The sequence below is a fragment of the Lygodium microphyllum genome, chromosome 12 (genome assembly GCF_053477565.2).
Source record: "Lygodium microphyllum isolate KBCC chromosome 12, Lygodium_microphyllum_v1.1.10, whole genome shotgun sequence".
NCBI lineage: Eukaryota > Viridiplantae > Streptophyta > Polypodiopsida > Schizaeales > Lygodiaceae > Lygodium > Lygodium microphyllum.
In genome coordinates, this window is record NC_141146.1 from 44,677,849 (window position 1) to 44,701,764 (window position 23,916).

At 37.9% G+C, this 23,916-nt stretch overlaps 1 protein-coding gene across 2 annotated transcripts in view; it reads left to right on the forward strand.

The window, feature by feature from the left end:
• The first annotated feature begins 20,856 nt into the window (after window positions 1–20,856).
• PUX1 (plant UBX domain-containing protein 1) overlaps window positions 20,857–23,916 on the forward strand; it is a 132,252-nt gene continuing 129,192 nt past the window's right edge. The window contains exon 1 of one of the 2 annotated variants that reach the window (XM_087689402.1): window positions 20,857–21,120. In XM_087689402.1, the coding sequence (XP_087545528.1) occupies window positions 21,040–21,120 (81 nt within the window). In that variant the 5' untranslated portion in view covers window positions 20,857–21,039. The remainder of the gene's footprint in view (window positions 21,121–23,916) is intronic. The other variant, XM_087689401.1, reaches the window with a different exon arrangement.

Consider the following 23,916-nt stretch of genomic DNA (forward strand, 5'->3'; position numbering starts at 1 on the left):
TTTCATATAAACCTCCATAACTATTTTCAGACTATTAGGAACTCTTCACAAATACTCGGAACAATTATTTCACATTCAACATTTGAGACATGAACACAATTTTTTTTTTGTTATGTTATCTTGATTTGTATCATACCACCTCTAGCTCTAAATATGACTCACACATGTCCATACTTAAGTATGCATTAACTCAAAGGACAACATTTATGGATAGTAGTCTATTCATTCAAATGTACTATTCCTTTATTCAACTTTATCCACACTTTAGCATAACTTTTGTTAGAGAGTCTCCTAACATTCTTAGTAATATCAAGCTTTGATGGAGCAAGTGATAAATTTTCCAGCTTCAAATTGTCCAACTTCAATATAGCCACCAAGAACAATGAGCTAGGACTCAACATCCATGTAAACCTCTACAATCTCAAAGACATAGTTCAAATCCACCCTTTCTCACCTCTACACACTAGTCAAAGTAAGCAATAATAAACTCTAAATGTCCATATCTGCCCAAGTATAATAACATTAACCAAATAATGGCAAAAATTTCAAGGCTAGCTCTAAGATGTAAACAAATCTTCTACAACTACTTTTGATTCCAAAGAACTTATTAATAATTCTTTATTAGACTAAGGTCTTGTTTCCTTTGGTTGGGCTATCTTGTGCATTATGCAAATTGTCTTACTCATATTTGAAAGGAGAACTACATTACAATCTTGCCTCCCATTATTAGTGAGCTAGCAATCAATTTCTAGTGTTGATGCCTCATAGATGCCAACCATCAATGAAAAGAAAGCCTACTCTAACTGAATTAAACTAACATTTAATCTTATAAAGCATGAAATGGAAAAAGAAATTGATGATCTTCCATTAGACATGAGCTCAATCAATCCATGGTTATTGCAAGGTACGAGGAAGGTACAAAGATATAATAGCTATATTACCAACAACATATATCTCAAATGAAAGCAACAAAGATCTAGCTTCACCAATAGCAAATCTCCTCAAATGTCTTAATCCTACTTTAACTACCTACAAGGTGTAATGAATAGACATACATTATCAACTGAAAAATGTTTTATAGCCAAAGTATTCACTAGACATGCCAAATGTAATATAAGTGACAATAACATATAGCCTTTATACATTATATCCACCATGTGGATAACTGTGATACTTCACAGGATACATGGAAAAGACTTGACACTTTGTTTGGTGCACAATCTAAGCCGTCAAAGTATGGTCTCTTGTTTAAAATTTTCAGGCTTGAAATGAAGTCCAGCACATCACTTGCCACACATCTAAATTACATGGAAGGACTTCTAACCCAGCTTGTAGGAATCAACATTAAAATGGAAGAAGATGTTTGCATTGGTGTTCTACTCAAAAGTTTGCCTCCTGAATATAATAATGTGTCAACAACTCTAATCAATATATGCCAAACCCTAAGCTTACCGATATTCAAGCATCACCATTAGAGGAGGAAAATAAGCGAAAAACTAAGGAAGAACCAAGCACCTCTAGAGATGAACAAGCATTATATGTTGGCAACATGTACAAAGGCAAGAAGGACCAGCTTTTCTGTGACTTTTGAAAAAGGACCAGACACACCGAGAAGTTCTACCACGCCATAAAGAGGTCCCAAAAGGCCTATCTAGTTACTGTTAAAGAAGAAGAAGAACATGGAGCAAAAGAAGAAGACGAAGAAGAAGAAGACCACCATGAGAATGACAAACCTCATCAGTCCCTCTATTTGAATAGACTTTTTTAGCCTTGTATTGCATAGCCCTAATGCTTCGGGCATAAACTTGTAAACTCCTCATGTAGCCTTGTACTACAGCCTCTGTACACTGTGTGAGGCCCCTGTTACAGCCCCTGTTACAGCCTCTGTACACTGTGTGAGGCCCCTGTTATAGCCTCTGGATGTCCACCGTATTTGTGGTACCCAGGGTGTTGAGATTTCTACAATCACACCTACTTAGCCTCTTTGTATGGAGCAGTGTGGGCTCAGGACTAGAATCCCATAAGCACAGTAGGAGAAGTGCTACCATCCAGTTCCTATAAAGCATTGTACTTGCTCTCTTTTCTAATGCAATGTCATAGTACTTTTGTCCTTCAATAAAGTCTTTGTGTCATTGTTAGTCTATACACAAGATTGTGTTTATGAGTCCAAGCTTCCATCTTGGAACCGAATTCACTTGTGTAACAGTAAATCATGTTAGTGGCTTCATGAACTCACTCTTTCTCTTCCAACCTCCATAGCTTCCGCCTCAAGCCATGTTCTAGATCCATGTTTTTACACCCCCCCACGTGTGAAATAAAGGGTTGATATAAGCTTGAGCATGTCCTCAAAGTGAGAGGGTTGACACATGCATGACCACGTACTCAAGCTCTATCTCAAAGTCACTTCAAACTCATATCAAGATGTGAGAGGGTTGACACATTCATGACCACGTACTCAAGCTCTATCTCAAAGATACCTCAAAAGAGAGGAGAGACTAGGAATCTTTGTCAAGCTCCTCCCCTAGAAAGAGAGGGTTGAGACAAGCTTGAGCATATTCTCAAGCTCTATCTAAAAGACATATCAAAAAGTCATATAAAATAGAAAGTTTTGATGCAAGATTGAGCATGTGCTCATGCTCTATCTCATAAACATCTTAACGGGAGAGGAGAAGCTATCTTGCCATGGTCTCAAAGAAGGAGAGGGAAAGCAAACATGCCATATTCCTCCCCATTCTCGTCCCAAAGAGATTAAAGTCACATAAACATAGAGAGGATTGATATGATGTGCTCAAGCTCTTTCTCACTACCTTGCCAACCTCGTCCCAAAGAAAGAGTGGGTCAATAGACACTCAATCTTGTGCTCGAGAAATCCATGGGCTCTACCATGTGCTCAACCTCTATCCCAAAGAAATGTCAAAGTCATATCAAATAAATAAGGTTGCTACTAACAAATAGATTTGGGTGGGGGATCTCCCTTGCCCAAGAGACGAGTGTGCACCCAAGTCAAAAGAGGACTATCCACTTTTCACTTTTCTTAAAAAGAAATTACTGAGAGAAAGAAACCCTAACCTATTAGCTCCAAGTCTTAAGTTCTTGCTAGTGGACCATCTAAACCTTTTTGAGGGACGAACTATTTTTCCGAGCATGGGCTTTCATCCTAGTGTGTAACCAACCTTTTTAAAAAATAGTAGAATGGCCCTGTTTAAGCATTCTATTAAAGGCTTCATTCACTAATCATACCATAGCTTTCAAAACTCTAATTATTGTTGAAATGAGCATATTTATCTCAATGCAAACAAGAAAATGTAATTCTGTAGGAACAACATTACAATGCATGCTTGCATCATTAATAGCCCATCTATAACCACCCTCTACAACCAAAGACTTATGAGCTAATCCTTCATGTTTGCACTTGATCACCATCAAAGCTTGTCCAAACCATTGTAAAAGCTTTGTGGTAGCTATACATAGCTTGAAGTTAATACAACTTGATTTTGAAAAAATAGTTGTTATTTAGTCAGCCTAAATATTGTTTTCTTTCCCACAATAATAATTTTATATACTTATAGATATTTTCCTTACTAATTTACTTTGTCATGTAGGTTTTTAAAGAACATTAGTATTGCACAAAGTAGACATTTATGCTTCCTTCACTAGAGAATTTTCATCTTATCTTCTTTAACTTCTTACTTCACTTCTCTCACAACAAAGTGTTTGACCTTAATCCATAAACATTGACTCAAGGGATCCTACTAACCTAACAATCTCTTACAACCTTAAAGCACCCAACCTTGAAGATCACTTTGTGATTAGCCAAGGTGAGAGTGGACTATTTGCTGCACTTGGTACAAAGAGAGTGAGAGAAAATAGATGCAAAGGTGCCCATTTGGCAAAGCCTGAGCATTCCAATGGAGTTTCAATGGCAATAGTTGGGAATGGACTCTAAGTGACTACTAAATGTTACCCTAGGTTTAGGTTGGTGGGTATGTTACTCAACAAGAGCACTTTGACTAGGTGGACCCAATTAGTTAGGTGACTTCCTCAACATTAAAATCTTTAACCACTAATGAAGAAGCATGTGTAGGCAGACCATGGTCATAGAATGACCTCAACAAATAAAACCTTTTCAACATATATATGCATCAAAGCTACAAAAAACACATTGGCACTATCAATGGGTAGACAAGCATATGTATGTGCATTCACGTGAAAGCTAGCAACATGAGAATACAATATTAGACCAAGTCTACAATGAAAAGCTACAAAACATGCAACATAACAAGATAAGACAATGTTGATGATTCTTGTTGCCTTGGGTAGATTTTTTTGCACACCTCTTGCCTACAAGCTTGAGAACTACCCATCCAAGTATGGAAAATGCTAATGATTATTGTTGATGACTGTATGATGGCCATCATCTATACAACCACTTTCACATCACAATTGCAACTAGAAATACACAAACGTGGGGTTTTTTCAACAAAACATGATACCCATCATTTATGCAACCACTTTCATAGCATAATTGCAAACATATGGAATCTTGCTTCAAATAATATTCTAGGGCATGGACAAGGTTATTTCTGTCAATGATGAGTTTTACATATACCAATAGATGGAATTTACTAGCAAATGGAACTATATCCACCTTATGGAGTATATACCAATAGCATATAAGTAGCTTATGTGTAACTAGCAAAATATTTTAGTAGATGGAATGTACTAGCATTATCATTTGCAACTCACTCCTATTCTCTAACATTGTCATCTTTGTACTAACATCATTATCTTCAACTCACTAATATGTTGATATGGAGTATATAACTAGTATGGAATTTACCAATAAATGGAGTATATGTGTATCCAAAGCATCATCATGCTATGATTCTCCTTGCTTGGATGACATATCCTAGTAGTATACTACTAGTTATATTTTTTGGTTAAAGAACAAATGCTCCTACTCAAGAGGCAGAGATCATTCTTGTTTCTGATCAGACTATCCATAGAATGATTGATAGTAGTCAAATAGCTATTTGCTTTTAAGCAAAGCAGTGACTATGAGAATTCAAATGCTATTGTCAACTAGGTTAAGAATAAAGCCTTGTTAAATAGCAACTTTGCTAGTGGTCCCTCTATAGGAAATGTTATAGCTAGGGGTACTAGGATGTTTTGTGAATTCATCGTTATTGTTGATGATACAAAGTCATCCCCTATTTCCCAACAACCAAGTAACATGATCATTAGTGGACAAATTATAAGAGATGTTCTAATCAAGCATGGGATTGAGGATGTCGATGTTAGTTTTGAGCAAGTAAACACAAGTTCAAATTTTTATTTCTTTTGCTTTTCTTTCACCAAAAACAATCTCATCAAAGTTCTTTTACTACGCAAATAGCACAAGTGGAGGAGGATAAGATTTTAGGTGATGCAACCATGGGAGAACAACTCACTCCTATAGGAAAGTGTTTGACTAAACAAATTGTTACCATTGCACATGATTTAAGCATGATGACACACTTGGGTAATGAGAAAGTACCCCAAGAGGATGCATCAACTTTATCTTGCAATAACAAAACAACATCCTATAAGATCTCATGACCATTTAATATGTTAATATGGAGTATATAACCAGTATATGGAATTTACCACTATATGGAGTATATGTGTATCCAAAGCATCATCATGATGTGATCCCCCTTTCTTGGATGGCATATCCTAGTAGTATACTATTGGTTATATACTACTACAATTCCCCTACTTGGACAACATATACTACTAGTTATACATTCTATAAATGCTACTATTATTGAGAATTTTGCATGTATTTTCTGGAATAATAGCTATATTGATCTATTCAAATGAAACATCTAATCTTTTAAAAAAATAATTAATAATAAGGTTTCATCTCTCATAGGCAACTACCAGCCTTGCCCAGATGCAACTTCCATTTGAGTCCAATGACTGCTAGCCTAAAGATGAAACTCAATAATACAACATACCACATTATGATGTCATAATACATCATATCACCTACAAGTTAGTAAACTTGTTTGTCCAAAGATGATACTTATAGCATATCATCTCTGTAAGTTAGTAAACTTATTTGGAAAACTCAAAAAAAGGAAGGGGAGTTGAACACCTTCAACACAATATCATGCTAACTTCGAGTCCCTCTATAGGAAGGGGGGAAGGGGTCAATGAGATAACCGGCCCCTCCCCACTTCCCATAAGCCCAAGAATTCAAAAAACGAGTTAGGTGAGCTGCAACCTTGGGAAGGAGCCATCCCCCTTTTACACTCTAAACACACAGCATAACATTTTCCACAATTTCCACACATCTCTACGATGCTCCGACCAACAAAACACGTTGTGTGACTCATTGTGACCTGTTGTACCTGTGACTCATTGTGTGAATAAAAAATGGCAAAATGGCCTTGTCTAAACAATCTATTCAAGGATTCATTTAGTAATACCATGCCTTCTAGAGTTTGAAAGCATGCCTAGTAAGGCTTCCTTCAAATGTAAATTTACCCATTCTTCTATTACATTTGGTGAGTCATTACTGAATGAACTCTAGATTATTCTTGCGATAGCATGTGTTATCAATAGCCTATGCTATCAATAGTATAGAACAATTCAATTACATATAATCTATGAGATATTCTAAAACTACACATAATTGAGATACATCATACTTTCATGAATACAGCCATCTACAACTACTTTGTGTGACATCAATCAGCTATGTATAGCTAATGTCAGTAGAAAGTCTTAAATGCAGTAGAGACATCAAATTTTGATATAAATCATAACCATGATATCAAATTCTGGCTTAGATCATAACTTTTGATGAAAATACACAACCATGGGGGTTTTGACATTATCATAAGCAACTCACTCCTATTATTTGATACTATCACCTTTATACTAACATTATCATTTGCACCTCACTCCTATCATTTGCATGATATGGAATATGTAACCAGTATATAACTAGTACTAACATTATCATCTGCAACTCACTCCTATTCTCTAACATCAAAATATCATTTTTGTGATTCCCCTTACTTGGATGACATCATTATTCTCACACATATCATATCTTTGAAGAGTACATACTACAAATATGTACCACGCTAATGTATGCCCAACTTATGAAGTATATATAACTAGTAGATGTGTAACTAACAGAATGTCATAGTAGTTGGAGTACATACTAGCAATTAAATGCCCATAGAAGGAGTATATACCAACAATATAAACCTATTAGATATATTGCAAACCCATATAGACTCTTTAGCCAGCCATATCCATATCAATCTTGCATACAATGTCTTTTAGTCTTGTTGAAAATTTCTCACAAAATTTCATGCAATCCCTTTAATTAGTACCACACAAGGTTCTTCAACAAAACATGATGCCCACATGATGCCCATGATATATATCAATGTAATATTGTGTATTTTAAATTGTGTGTACCAGTGTACTATGTATGTCAAACTGTCTAATACCACTATTGTGTATTTCAGACAGTGTACCAATGTACTATGTCAAATTGTCTAATACCACTACTATGTATTTCATACTATATACTAATATACTATGTCAAATTGTTTGATACCACTACTATGTATTTTAGATTGTCTATATCAATGGACTACTATGTATTTCAAACTATCTATACCAATGTGATATGTATTTCAAATTGTAATACTATTGTGTATTTCAGACTACTAGCCTAAAGATGACACTCAATAATACAACATATCACATTATGATAATGTAATACAACATATCATTTGCAAGTCTTCGTAAACACATTTTGGAAAAATCGACAAAAGGAAGGGGAGTTGAACTTCTTCAGTATAATAGCATGTCGACTTTTAGTCCCTCTACAATAAGGGGAAGTGGTCAATGAGATAACCACCCCTCCTTGCTTCCTGTAAACTAAAATAACGTTAGTATATGATTCTTTTGACGAAATTACCTTCAACATAAAAGAAAACCAATATTACTTATGATCAACTAATAAGCCAAAACATATGGAATTTTTGAACTCAATGCTATTGAAAAAGAAATACGTAAACCAAACTCTAGTATGGATTATACATTGTCTACAACTTCATCTCTATAAATTTCCTTGTGAACACTTGGGTGACACAATGAAGGTGGTGTCGAAGGTACTCTTGATACATGGACCTCACTAGATTGTCTCATCTATCACTCCATGACTTAGAACAATGATACTCAATCCTATCTTGTATAGGGGCCTCATCCACATTCCGTCCTCTTTGCAATATATATGTTACATCTTTTATAGTGACTGCATGTCCTTCATTCAAGGTATATGCTTCTTGCAAGTGGATCTCCTCCTCACTTCTTGAAGCATTAAGATCAATCACATATTCCTCTTCAAAATAATCCTAAATCTAAACTTCACCATACTAAATGCTCTCTCCACTACCATCCATATACTTGATTTGATGAAATTCCAATATGGAGTCAACATGCATTGCCTTGTTCGGTATGCACAGTCCCCAAGCAAGCAATATTTCCCAAGCCTTTGAGACATACATCTTTGGCCAAGCTTGCTTCAAGAAAAGCCACTAAATCATGAATAGCACCTGTTAAGCCAACATCATAATCCTAAACATGACAATCAACCATAACCACAAATTGTAGGGAATGAAATCCCTTGCAGTTGAAGTATTCTACAAGGTACATTCATGGAGCAATTATTGGAATGTGAGAATGATCAATTGCTCCTATCATGAATGGAAGACCTCTTATTGCCTCAAATCCCTTGGATATTTTGGCCAATGCTCTCTCATTTGGCCACAACATATAGATCATGAAGATTAGAATTCTTATAGCTTAGCAAAAATGATTCACTATGGTATATAATGTACTTGTGGCACAACCATACAAGTCCCCAATAATCTCTAAACAACTCCAATTGCCAACCTATGTAGTGCAACACATACATAATACTCTATGGGAATTGCATCCCACATGTAAGTGCTTCAACGTTGCATGAATAGAGCCACTTTGCTAGATATAAATTGAAATGTCTTCTACTTTGAATAGTATATTTGAATATGATCCAAATAGCCAATGCTTTAGGAAATTTTGTGGCTAGCAACATATGCAGTTTGCATGTCAACTTTGTTTTCATATGCTTTGAGAATAGTGTTTCAACCTCACAATAGCACATTAATACTCTAATCATGCTGCTACAACTTACTCTTGCTCCTGTATCTCCCTTTGTGCTTCAATTTCATCTCTCTTCTCACTTGCATGAGGGCAAGTAAGCCATGACCTACATCAGCAACTTGAGAAATCAAGCTATCAATTTGTGCATCCCTCTTGTTGACCCAAATTTTTTTGCCTAAAGTTTGTTGGCTAGTGGTAGATGGCAGAGACTAGCCTTGTTTTGGATTTCCTTCTATAGTGATTATCTCTTCAAAAAACACATAATCTCCTATTGTTGAAGCATGGATGTATAAACGTACACGAGCTTGATCATGCATGTTCTCATCTACAACATCATACCATTTGCAAGTCCATTAAGTATCATTGCCAAAGATTGACCTATACAACCTATTAGCTTTATATGCATCCTACACACGACCCCACTTCTTATGGCATGCCTTACTATCTCTATTAAAGTCAGAGTACATTGATGCTACCTTGTTTGCAATCTTCGACCATCCCCCTATTTTTGTGTCTTGTTAAATTCATAATTTAAACCATCATGTTGATGGCATAAGCTACTACCCAATAATCTTTTCATTTAGTTTGTTTACCAGACTTTACCCTATCACTACCTTCAAGTCCTTGACTTTCACTATTGTTCTTTCTCTTTTTGGTTTTGTTCTTAGTAGAATTGCTACCTTGATTCTTTTCTTCTACAATCACTTTTCTTTCCCTCTTTAACCCTTTTGCTGATATAGGTTAAATATGAAGGATTCGAGATACCTTCAAAGCCATTGTTGGAGTACAAAGGTTAGGGGAAGCATGTATGGGTTAGCTTTGACTCATCATCATGTATTAGCTTTGACAAGAGAAGGGATATGCATTTGGAAGGTTAGGCTACATTGTGAAGGATGTTGAAGTCATAGAGGGCTATATAGGGCTAAAGTTTTGGGAAAGGTGCAAATGAGACCAATTGTACATTATGATGGATGGTTGGGTATTGGCCACTTGGGAGGACCATGACTCTATCAGTTCATCATCAAGAGTTGTCGCATGGCCATTTTTCATTCAAACATCTAAAGTTGAGAGCCAAATGAACCTATATAAAGAAAAGTATACAAACATCAGAATGGATGAGAAAAATGATAATATGAATCACAAAAATTTAGTTAGCATGACAAGACATACACCATTAACTCTAGCCTTAGTGATATCTTAGCATATGGGTGAGGCTAGCAAAAATTTTGTTTTTGCACCACATCAGATTAAAAAAAGGATAACAAGAACATATGGTTGAGGCTAGCAAAAATTTTATTTTTGCACAATAGAAGATTAGAAAATGGATAACAAAAATAGATCACATGTGTTTCAAAATTTACTATAACTTTACAAAACAATTTTCCTCTTCTTTAGTTGTAATTTCAAAAGGGCACAATAGGATAGATCATTTGCACTGTGAAAATTATAGCAATTGTTAAATATAGATGGCCTCTTCTTTGGCAATACTCATATGTAACTATATAATTAAAAAAGAAAAACACATTCTTGCAACAATTAGATTTACAATAGGGTAACTAGGAACCAAAAGTCATGTGGGGGAGAACTTCAACCATTAAAGAAATCATTGTACCAAATTTAGAAAGGTACCTCAATAGATGGTACTATGAAAGGTAGGTTTAATGTTGGTAGTATTCATAGAATGTCAAGAAAGTCCCCAACACAGTTCTGCATTCATGCAAACAATGAGAAATAATAAATATTCCTTCATGTATAAAATGCCCATTTTTGCTTCATAGAGATCAAACATACTAGATTGAAATGAAAAATAGAAATCAAGCATACTAGATTGAAATCCTTGTTTCTAATTCATAGAAATCAAATATACATGTAGAGAAGATGTTGTTAAAGTTGGAATTGAATTGACATTGCCCAACACCATGAATATGAAAAGTCTTTGTTTATGGCAACAAGCGTGTGTTGTCACAGAAGAACATGTCAATATCAAGCCACAAAAATAGCATTACATGCAAGAGAAGAGAAGAGGTGATTGTTACTGGCAAACTTGTTGTCGAGATGAGTTGATCAATGGTGGAACCTATCACATAGATGAAGAGATTGTTGGAGAAAGGGTGATTATTAATGATAGAGAAACGAATATGTACCCTATTGTAGAGATGCATTGGTCATTGATAGAAGCCATCATAGAGATGAACAACTTCTATGACATAAACAAACAAATTGAGGATGAGGACTATAGAATTGAATAGTCAAGAGCTACATATACAACCTATCAAAGACAAGGCCTCCATGCCAAGGTGGGGAGTGAGATCAAATTGGCAAGAGAAGGGAAAAGAAATTTCGTGACATGGTGAGAAGGGGAAAGAAGATTACACAAAGAAAGGAGACATGTGAAAAAAAATCTGGGTAATCAAAAGCCTTTGCTCAGAATTATTTGTAAATTGGGAACATGTTAGTAGCCAAAGTAACCTTATGCATGAACATGTGTGAATGGCTTAAATTGGCTTTCTCTAAAGTGATTAGTGCATTCCCTTCATTTGGAAAGTTGGACTGACATTTGTGAAACATGTTTTCTTGATGTTCTAACTCGTTGAATCATAGGTTGGATTGTTGTTTACATGAGTCATATGTTGAGATTGGTTATACACCAAATATCAAATACCTAGCCCTGGCCTAGAATCATAGGTCAAGGTCAGTTACACACCAAATTACAAACACCCAATCTCTCCCTAGAGTGTGGGCATGAAGTTTTTGAAATTGGGTGTGGACATGGGCACAAAGCCTTTACACACCAAACTAACACATTTTGCAAACAAGTAAAAATAATGTGCTTATTATTTTCTTGATTGGTTGTAAATACAAAAAGCACACCCTTGTTTGCCACTTTAAAAATTGGGTAGGGGAGACACTGTTGAGATATCGAGCTCCACTCGTGATACGCCAAGGTGACCGTTGTGTATTTATGTCACCGACTTGTCAGTTGCAGACGCGGTTGGTACACCGCCCATGAATAATACCTACATGACAGCTATCCTTATCTACTCTAGTTCGTGGCTCAGTTAGTATGCCACCTTAGTTAGTTGAGTTTGGTTTAAGACCCATATATAGGGTTCTTCTATTTCTTTGTATAAGAGTTCTTTTGGCTTACACAACTAAGAAGAGGAAAACTGTTTTCAGCCTCCACCCTTGTGTGTATTCCCCCATTGTGCAAGTAAGAAAGCTTCAAGTGAGAGTCCTTCCTTCTCTCCCACAATCTTGACATGGTATCAGAGCCTTGTTCGTGGTAAGGAGCTCAAGAAAGCAAGCCAAGCTCGTGTGTTCTGGTAAGAGGAGCAGTGTTGCTTTCATTTTCTGTTTTGGGAGCAGATCTCTGCAGGTAGCACAGCCGGAAAGTGCAGGAGTGCATTGTCTCAGGTTGAGACGCCCTTCGCGGTGAAGCAAGAGGGCAGTAGGAAGTGACTATGTGGTCAAATACCACTTTCGTCAGTTTTGCAGATTTGCCTTTGTGAGGCTGAAGCTGTATTCTTTGCAGTGACAGAATTTTTTGCAGTATTCTGTAATGGCGTCTGATTCTCTCTCACAGATTGTCACTGAAAAGCTTGACAAGAACAACTTCCAAGCATGGAAGTTTAGAATGACGAATTTCCTTATGGGAAAAGGATATTGGGAATTTGTTGCAGGAAATGAATAAGAACCAGTTCTTCCTGATGTTCCCAATCAGCAGCAAATGCAGGCATTTAAAGCATGGCATGAGAGAGCCAGGAAAGTTATGTACTGGCTGTCTATCAGCATTTCAGACTCTATGATTGTGCATATTCAAGATGCAAGTACGCCAAAGGAGGCATGGGATACTTTGTCAAAAATGTATAGCACAAATATGCAAGCCAAGAAAATGCAGCTCAAGCAAGAGTTGCATAATGTGCAAAGAGAAAATATGAGTATCAATGACTACCACATGAAGGTGAAGAAGATTGCAGATGCACTTGGTTCCATTGGGTCGCCAGTGGAAGATGATGATTTAGTTTCTGTGACCTTGAATGGTCTAGGAAAGGATCACAGTTCCGAACATCCATTTCCGTCCGTGAAAGATTTCCTGATTTTGAGGAGTTGATTGCTCTTCTAATTTCTGAGGAGCAGAGAAATGGTGGTGCATCTTCTTCAGGAGGAACTTCAAAAGAAGCTGACTTCTACTCAAATGCTGGAAGAGATAGAGGCAGAGGTAGAGGAGGTCGATATGGAGGCCGTGGTAGAAATCAGAATATGCAGCAAACTCAAGAAAACTAGTCCTATGGAGGAGGACGTGGTAACTCTAGAGGCAGGGGGAGCCAAAGAAGTCGTGGTGGATGGCAAAGAGGCCAAAATGCAAACAGTAATGTTGAATGCTACTACTGTGGTAAAATGGGTCATATGGCTAAAGACTGCTATAAAAAGCAGAATGACATCATGAATGAAAAACTACAACAAGGGAATTATGCATCTTCTAGTAGACAGGGTGATGACAGAAATGAGCACTTGTTTATGGTGCAGCACATGAACAATTCTGTGACAAGTGTAGAAGAAAGCAATGATGTATGGTATGTTGACTCAGGTGCATCAAACCACATGACAGGTCATGCAGAATGGATGGAGGATGCAAGAAAAATGGAAAAACCAGGATTTGTGGAGACTGGTGATGATACTGCACATCCTATTGTGCAGATTGGAAAAATTCCTTTGTCTATGCAGGATGGGAAAAAGAAATACATGTCTGATGTATTTCATGTCCCGAATATCACCAAGAATCTGGTTTCTGTTGGTCAAATGGTTGAGCAGGGCTTGCAGGTCAGATTTAATCCTCATGGATGCTTTGTTGAGGATATGAAAAATAAAGGTCGCTTAATAGCAAAAGGAAAGAAGAAGGGCAGAATGTTTACATTGGATGCAGACATGTCTGAATTGAGTGCAGCAATGTTTGCACATGGGACCGGTGTAGTTGCAGATATTGATATCTGGCATAAACGCATTGGTCATGTTAATGTACAACGACTTAAATCAATGCAGGCCCAAAATATTGTTGCAGGTTTGCCTAAATTCAAGGTTCCAGAAATGCATAAGGTATGTGAAGCTTGTCAGTTTGGAAAACAGGCAAGGAAACCATTTCCTAGACATGTTCAAGAGAGTGAGAAGCCATTGGAATTAATCCACTCTGATGTGTGGACTACTAAAGCTTCATCTCTTGGAGGTTGTCATTATTTTGTCACTTTTATTGATGACTATATCAGAAAAGTTTGGGTGTATTTTATGAAAAAGAAAAGTGAAGTTTTTGGGCATTTCAAAACCCTTAAAGCTATGGTTGAAAAAGAAACAGGCCTGCAAATAAAATGCCTAAGGTCAGATGGAGGGGGAGAGTACCTCTCAAATGAGTTTGCAAGGTTCCTGCAGTAGCATGGCATAAAGCAGCAATATTCATGCAGTCATACCCCACAACAAAATGGAATTGCAGAAAGGAAAAACAGGCATATTGGAGAGGTATCTCGTGCCATGCTCAATGAAAAAGACTTGCCAAATTTTTATTGGGCTGAAGCAGTTGCTACAACAGTCTACATAATGAACAGGACTCCCACTGCAGCAATACATGGAATGACTCCAGAGGAGAGGTATACTGGTAGGAAACCAGATATTTCTCATTTGAAATTTTTTTGTTGCATTGCCTATGTACATGTGTTAGATGAGTTGAGATCCAAGTTGGATCCAAAAGCTGAGAAGTGCATCTTTATTGGTTACTCTCTGCAGCAAAAAGGGTATAGATGATATAACCCTTCTACTCGTAAGTTTACAGTGAGCAGAGATGTTGTTTTTTATGAGATGAGTAGCTGGTATAAACCAGTAAATGTGATTGATGATGTAGATGCACAAAATGGTAATGTTGCACAGAATTCACAGCAGCAATCACAAAATATTAGTGGACCTGGAGCGTCCTCTAGCAGTGGTTCACATTCTTCGCCATGGATAGGCAAATTGAGATCAGGAGAATCTTCTCAAAGTAATGCAGATAGTGGTATGCAGGTATCACGAAAAGGAAAAGAGAAGGTTGATCAGCCCATGTTTGATGTGAATGCAGGTCACTCTTATGTGGATGGTGAATCCAGTGGGCTCAGAACAGAGCATTGATGATGAGTTGGGTATTCCTTCTATTGTTACACCTGGAGTAAGGAAGACCAGGGATGTTTTGAGAGCACGTGGGAGTAAACCTACTTTGTGCAGGTCTACGAGAGCTAGGTATCCTGTGGATAGGCTGAAATATGATGGATTTACAGCCCTTAACTATGCATATATGGTCAAAGTGATACAGGAACCAGAACCCACTTCTTTTGAGCAAGCCATGGGAAAAGAAAAATGGGAGAAAGCCATGGATGAAGAAATGGATGCCTAGGAAGCAAATGCTACATGGGAATTGGTACCTTTGCCTAAAGGTAAAAATGCAATTGGCTGTAAGTGGGTTTATAAGGTGAAGCACAATGCAGATGGTTCTGTGAACAGATACAAGGCAAGATTAGTAGTCAAGGGGTATGCACAAACATATGGCATTGACTATGAAGAAACATTCAGTCCGGTTGCAAGGATGGAAACCGTAAGAGCAGTCATTGCGATGGCTCATCAAAGGGATGGTCTTTACATCAGATGGATGTAAAGAATGCCTTCTTGCATGGTGATTTGCAAGAAGAGGTCTATATAGAGCAGCCACCAGGTTATGTGCATGCTGTTCATCCTGAGTTTATTTGCAGGTTGAAGAAAGCCTTGTATGGCTTGAAGCAAGCACCTAGAGCATGGTCTGACAAGATAGGACAGTATCTTGTCACTATTGGCTTTCAGATTTCCAAGGCAGATTTCTCACTTTATGTGAGAAAAACAGAGAAAGGTATTATGCTACTTGTCATTTATGTTGATGATTTGATTATGACAGGTGACAGTGATGAAGATATCCTTCATGTGAAAATGCTATAGAAGCAGAAGTTTGAGATGAAGGATTTGGGAGAGCTGCGTTATTTCTTGGGCATTGAGGTGATTAGATCACCAAGTGGGATACAGCTCTTGCAGAGGTAGTATGGATTGGACATGCTGTCCAAATATGGGATGACAGGCTGTAAGCCTATTTCAGTTCCTTTGGAGGAGAATGTGAAGCTGAGCACAGATGCAGGTGAGCTTCTAGAAGACCCTACTATGTACAGACGCATAGTAGGAAGTTTGATTTATATGACTATTACCAGGCCAGATTTGAGCTATGCTGTTGGATTGGTAAGTCAGTTTATGCAGGCTCCAAGGAAACCACATTTGGATGCGGCTAGACGCATACTCAGGTATGTGACGTCCACATTGCAGTATGGACTATTTTATGAGACTGGGGTTCAGATACAGTTGCATGGATACACTGATGCTGATTGGGCTGGTAGTATTTCTGATAGACGATCTGCCAGTGGATATGTGTTCTCTTTTGGGAGTGCTGCAATCACTTGGAGCAGTAAGAAACAGCCTACAGTTGCCTTGTCGAGCACAGAGGCTGAGTACAGGGGTGCAGCAATGGCTGCATGTGAGGTAGCTTGGTTGCATAAGCTACTTTATGATATGCATCAGTCTACAGATGGGCCAGTTGTCATTTATTGTGACAACATGAGTAGTATACACTTGGCAAATAACCCAGTCTATCATGCTAGAACAAAGCACATTGAGGTGCATTATCACTATGTGCGAGAGAGTGTTTTACTAGGTCTTATTGATCTAGTTTATGCCAGCACAGAGGATCAGGTAGCTGACATATTCACGAAGCATTGGGCGTAGAGAAGCTGCGCAAGTTCAGAGACCTGCTTGGTGTGCAGGAATTGGGATTGAGCTCGAGGGGGAGTGTTGAGATATCGAGCTCCACTCGTGATACGCCAGGGTGACCGTTGTGTATTTATGTCACCGACTTGTCAGTTTGCAGACGCGGTTGGTACACCGCCCATGAATAATAGCTACATGACAGCTATCCTTATCTACTCTAGTTCGTGGCTCGGTTAGTATGCTACCTTAGTTAGTTGAGTTTGGTTTAAGACCCATATATAGGGTTCTTCTATTTCTTTGTATAAGAGTTCTTTTGGCTTACAGAACTAAGAAGAGGAAAACTGTTTTCAGCCTCCACCCTTGTGTGTATTCCCCCATTGTGCAAGCAAGAAAGCTTCAAGTGAGAGTCGTTCCTTCTCTCCCACAATCTTGACAGACACCCCATCCAAAAGTGGGCGGGGAGTTCACCTATTTAGTAAGCAAACAATAGACTGTACCCTCATTGATTTGTAAAGAACTATGGAGGCCTGATCGGTAAATAAGTACTTTGACTCTTTAACACTTACAAAGTGAACATTTGCTATTCATGAGAAAAATACTAAATTCAGGTAGTTTCCTTGTGCTATATTTGTGAAGAAAGTATTTAATTCAATCAATTCTCCCTTTGCCTTCAAAGAAAGCAATTGTTTGCTTTAATTAGCTATAAAGGCCTATAAGGCTAAGCTTAATAAGAAGCCTCACCCCTTCAAACCAATTTTGCCACCACCAAGTGGGAGGGTGGTGGGAGATAAACCTTGCATGCCAAGGAGCTCACTTGCCATAACATCCTTTCATTGTGTATCTAAGGTTTATTTCACACTCATTAGGACAAAGGAGTATGATAGGGTTGAAAGTGAACTTGGCAATGGGGGTACTGAAACTTGACCATCCATTTTATAGGTTGACTAGCACTTTTTAGAGTTTACATCTCAAGAATCATGTGCATTGCATGATAAAGCCAATTGCTCTTTGACAATGGGTCATTTATCACATTCATTAGTCATTTCTATCCAAACATGTTTACATAGGAAAGAGTGCATTCTTCACTTTTTTCACATTTTCATAGGACATTCATCGAGATGAATATGAAAGCACCCTAAGCTTGTAATTGTTTGGTGGGATTGCTCTACTTATATGTGGAGGAAGTCATGTGGTTCACTTATATGGTTCACAATGAGGGCCACTTGTATGATTGTTGGCCTCACAATTGCCTTGTACAATCAACAACTAATATGAATATGATAATTGATTAGCATTCATGTGAAGGCTCATGTTCGAAGTCATGTGGAGTTAATCAACTTACACTTGTTGCTCACCACTCCAATGCAATAATGATACACCTCCTTCCCACTCAATAAGTAATCATCTAAGCAACGCCTTGCAAGTGCGGGAGGTGCGTTGTTTTGCCAAGGGTGGAGAAGGTGAGTGGTGACTACATTCTAGTCATGAGGAGTGTGGAGGATTCATGCATGTGTGTGGTGTCGTGAGAGAGTCACTCTAGGATGATGGTATATTAATGCTTGTACAATGAAGGTGATGATGTGGGCTAATCATCCTATGAATAGTGCCATTGGCTTCTCTCATCTACGCTTCACACTTCATTATACTACTTGATCTCTCATCTAATGTTCTCAAGCTACTCAAGTCCATGATGCTCAAGAGGTCCTACGTGCGGAAGCCATATGTCAATGAGGCTTCAAGCACACAATTCTCCCACAAGATTGATAAGTGAGTATTTTTTTGGGTTTTTTGAAGTTTTTTTTGGCTATTTGATTATCCTACTTTGCCTTTATCTCTCTCTAATTTACTCTGCTCTCTTTCCAATCTACTTCCAATTCTCAGTTGACTCCTCATTGGTTGTCATTTGTCCTAGTAACAAAATCAAGTGGGCCTCTATGAGAATTCAATGGTGGGACAATGGATAGAGACTCTTGTTCTTTCAAGAAAAAGAAGAAGAATAAGAAAGGCACAGAGAAGAGCTTCTCCAACCAATCCCTCGCTCTCACACACACATTCTCACTTGTTCGAATCCTCTCACTCTACTTCTCATCCTCCAATCTATGGAAGTAAAAGGGGAAGGAAAGAAGGAAATAAAGAAGATAATAAGTGCTTCACTCTCCGAGTCCCTCACTCAAGCTCTCACTCTCAAATTTCAACTTTTCATGTATGGGCTCAAATGTTAGGTTTCCCCCCCAAAAGATGGGCATCCTACCCATTTCTTGTAGTACATGATTACACTTAGAGACTCGATCTCATACTGTCTTCCTAAGTAAGATTGTTACAATTTGCATGAGAGTGAGCATAACTCTCGATTTTAGAATTGAAACATAATATACTTTTTGGAAAAATTACAAGTATTTCAATTCGATTAGAGGCAAGTTTGTGACTGGCTATATGTTGTTGTTTCTTTAGACCATGCATGAGTAACTTCAATGCTTATTCAAGATGAAGTGCCTTCATTTATGAGATACACTTTCTCTTATTGTGAAGCCTTCCATGTTTTTCTTTGCTCAAGGCTCTAATTATGCATGCCTTCGTTATGGGATACAATTTCTCTTCTTTTGAAGCCTTCCATGTCTTTCTTTGCTCAAGGCTCTAACTATGTATGCTTTCACAAGTTAAGAATTGTTATTTTGCGTGCCTTCTTTCTAATTTGCCATTATGGTTGGTATATTCACACATCAGCAACCTTGAAGTGTATGGCTTGATTTGATTCAAAGGAGAGTTTACGATGTTTGAAAGTTGCAAGAGACCCTTATTGATTAAACAATATGATTCTCACTCAAGATTTTATATTTTCAGTAGGTTTTCATAACATATATACGATTGAGCTTAAAAAGATTAGTTAAAAACTTTCAAACTAGATCAAACATGCAGAACCCCTTTTTGATCAAATGTGCAAGCTTTGATTTAAGATTAAAAAATGCAAGTAGGATGGATCAAAATAAAGTTTTAATAGTACTTCTTATGATAAGATTATCAAGATGGAGAAAACCCTAAAAGTTAGACATGCACGAACAAAAATAGCAAACATGTTATGAAATCCTCATATATCTATGTACAATAAGAGATGGTAGGATAGGTTGGAATCTTATTTAAATGTCAAGTCTTAGGATTGCAACAAAAAATGCACCTAGGTTTAATGTAGAATGAATTCGAAATTTTGAAAACACCTTTAACATTAAAAAAAGATTTAAAAGCTTAAACTACATAAAACTTTTAGTATAAAATTACCTCAAAAATCCCTTGAAAGTTTTAAGTGAAAGCTTTTAGATCAAATACTAAAAATGTTTTTTTTTGGGCGAACAATCTTTAGGAGAAGTTGGATAGGAGTACTATATTTGTTAGCATTGCCCTTTAGGGCATATGATTATACAATGGTGAGATGACAAGGTGATACAAGGTCAAAAAAAATTACCCACTTTTAACTTTAGTTAAGTGATTTATTTAGCCTTGAAAGGTGTGGATATCTTGTGTTTTAAAAAAGAAAACTTTATTTTAAGGAATTTAAAAAACACACACACACACACACACACACACACACACATATATATATATATTCTCTCTCTCTCTCTCTCTCTCTTTTGTAAGGATTGTCCATACCATGTAAACCACCTTAACTTTAGTTAAGTAATCTACTTAACCTTGAAATGTCTGGATATCTTGTTTTTAAAAAAAGGAAAAATTATTAAAAAATAAAATAAAAAATCTCTCTCTCTCTCTCTCTCTCTCTCTCTCTCTCTCACATAAGGATTGTTCCTATCACGTAAAAATTGTTGTTGTTCCTCTTCTCTCGTGCTTTAAAAAAAAAGGCAATGCACTTGGGCACGACAATATAGTTTTTCATGATGCTGTGAATTGCAGTGGGGCGAGAGTCTCCCAATTCATCATCAAGGTATCTTGAACCTCTATTCTAAAGCGACTATATTTCTCGCCCTTCAGCAGCACTCGATAAAAGGTTTCTGTCAGAAAGAGAACATCCTTCAAGAGATGGACGCTCCTGCTTCTGTCAGCACAGGTGCCTCTGTCAACACCGATGCTCCTGTCCACAGGGATGCGACGGAGGCACAGGTATTCACAAGCTTAAATCTCCACAGTTTTAAGCCATTTTAGCGCGCGTTAAGTCCAGGATGATGAATGATTGCATGGGTTAGGACAGGTTTTCGTGTGTCGGATCGCCCTTTTTGATTCCGGTGTATTTACACGGATGGAAAGATTTGCATTACCCACACGAGATTGTGCACCTTTGTATTGGCCTTTGCCACCGAGGTATGCTCAAGTGACCGACCGATCAATGCTGCTTGCAGGATTAGATAGGATAAGTGTGCCTGTTTTATCTTGAGCAAATAGGACGGAGACTTGCACTCTTAGAATGTGACTCTTGTCAGCATGGATGGAGAGACGCAAAGCAGAGTAAAAGGGGGCACTTGCTTGTCCGGGTCTAGGAGGTGATTTTTTGGGGTGCTACCAAGAGTGAATAGTGTTTGCAGTGAACTGCACGCTGATGTAGCAGCTCCCACCATGTCCAATACGAATGATCTGTTGTGTGATGGAAACAGAATTCTTTCTAGAAGAGGTTGCCCTTTCTAAGACGATTTCTCACCATCTTGGATTCTGGACAGGGGCAAGAAGCATTATCTCCAGCTTTGAGAAAGTGCGATCTTTCTATATGCTGCCTATGCGTGCCATCTCAAATAGTGCTTCTTAGGTTGCTTCAGCCTTCCAAGGTGATCTTGCCAATATAGTGATTGCCCTAAAACTTTTGGACAAGCTAAACAATTCTAATCTTTAGTGACTTGATTGACCTACCAATAGACTATCAAAAGTGCGTGTAGTGATGGAAGCGTGAGAGTCTGCTATATAGGTTGCACAACACAATAGTGCCCAACACAAGAGAGGAGAGAGAGACTCGAAAGAAAGACAAACATTGCAAAATAACTCAGAAGATAAAATTTTGAGGACATGGAATTCATAAATATGACAAGAGATAATACAAAACTAATTGTGAGTCATAGGCCATGTGGGCATTGGCACCGGTTCTATCTCTTTAATAGGACTTGCATGTGAAGTTGTATGCTCAATTGATTGAGGAGGAAGCCCTAGCCTATAAATAGGTTGTGAAATTGATCAGGTTGGACAGCAATCTAGCACCTCTAGGAATGCAGCTGGTGAGCCATAAATGCACATTCGGCTACAGAGCAGGCATTGATAAATAAGGTAGGTCACATCACTCTTTGGTAAAATGCGCCTTGTCCACAAATATATGCACCAACCTACATACGAACTAAACAATAAAATACACAATGATAATGCGTCATCATAGTACATAGAAAGATGGCACTAAGATAGGGCCATGGGTACCTAAGTAGTGGTTGTGTAAGCCATCATCACCAAGGTGCCTTGGAGAGAACTTGACGTGGATATCATCATTCTAGCTCTTGAAAACAAAAAGGAATCATAATAGCTCTCTATGTTTGTCAATAATGTCTTTGTAGAGCATACATGACCATCTTGTCAACAATGCCTTGGAGCATATGTGACCATGGATTCCTAGGCTTTGGCCAAAGGGCCAATGTATCCTCGTATGTGACCTTTGACTAGGAGCCAATCCTGCTCTCTATATTGAACAAGTCATGCATGTGGAAGTCAATCCCAACTCTAGGATTTCAAATTGCCAGACTTTGGATGATGTGTAAGGAAAACCCCCTCTCTAGGTCCTTTGCACTTGTACAAATATATAGATGAGTCTCAATTGCTCCACCTCCACTACTCTTTGACATTCCCTCTCTAGCATTGGAGAGTCACGAGGAATGTTTGTGCCACCTATACTAGCAAGCCAAAATGGAGACCCACACAGGCATGCCAGAGCAGCATGGTTGAAGCTTGAACCTGGATTTGTAGATGATGAGGACTTGTCAATGAAGTGGCTATCCTTTTGCTTTGTCCACTCCTCCTTTCTCAACATTACTAATGTCTTGTAATCCTTTTAGAGATATCCCTTCTTTCAACGATGATGACATTGAACCTTCTTCTTGCTTTGTAGGTCATCTTGCTTTGAAGCTTGAGCATTTGGAGCACTTGGAGACATCCTCCTCATCATAACTTGGATTTGGACACAAGTCTCCAATAAAACACTTGAAGATGAATAATTAGTGTGGCTGCATGAGTGGCATCAATGGTAAAATTTGGAGGAGCCATGATGAGGTAGGTGTAGAGATGATGGAAGAAGGCAAGGAGCCATTATGAGGTATGTGTGGAGACGATGAAAGAAGGTAAGGGATAGCAAGGGTAGGTATTTGCCAAGACCTCAGAATCAAAGAGTTTAAAAGTTCAAGTAGTAAAGAAAGCATGCAGAGAACAAATCAATAGTACACAAAGTGTGGTGTATGGAAACATAACAACCCAATACACAAGAATACAAGAATCCTTTCTAAAGCTGAGCGGTGAATCACAAAAGGGAAAAGCTCATACCATGGATAGCAGGCTGAAAATGTTGTTGTTGGACAAGATGCAGGGCCTTCAAGGCAAAATGATGTTGATGACTAGCAAGGGGAAGAGGAATTTGATGGTCAATTTAAAAATCAAATGAGGATAGCAGTAAATATCTTTGCTGTATTGGCAAAGGATCCTCAGTTCACTCGATTTTTGAATGCTCCAATGAAGGACAACAAGGGCAAGAAGAAGAAATCTTCTATATCTTTGGGATAACAAGATGTATCGAAGCAAATGCCAAGCCTTCTCATGAACCTCCCAATGATGCTAATGAAGAAAAGATAAAAAGTTACCTTGCATTAAGAGCGTAGACTACTTGTTAGAAGCTGATTTCACAGTATAGACAAATAATCAGACATTGAGGTACTTCCTGAC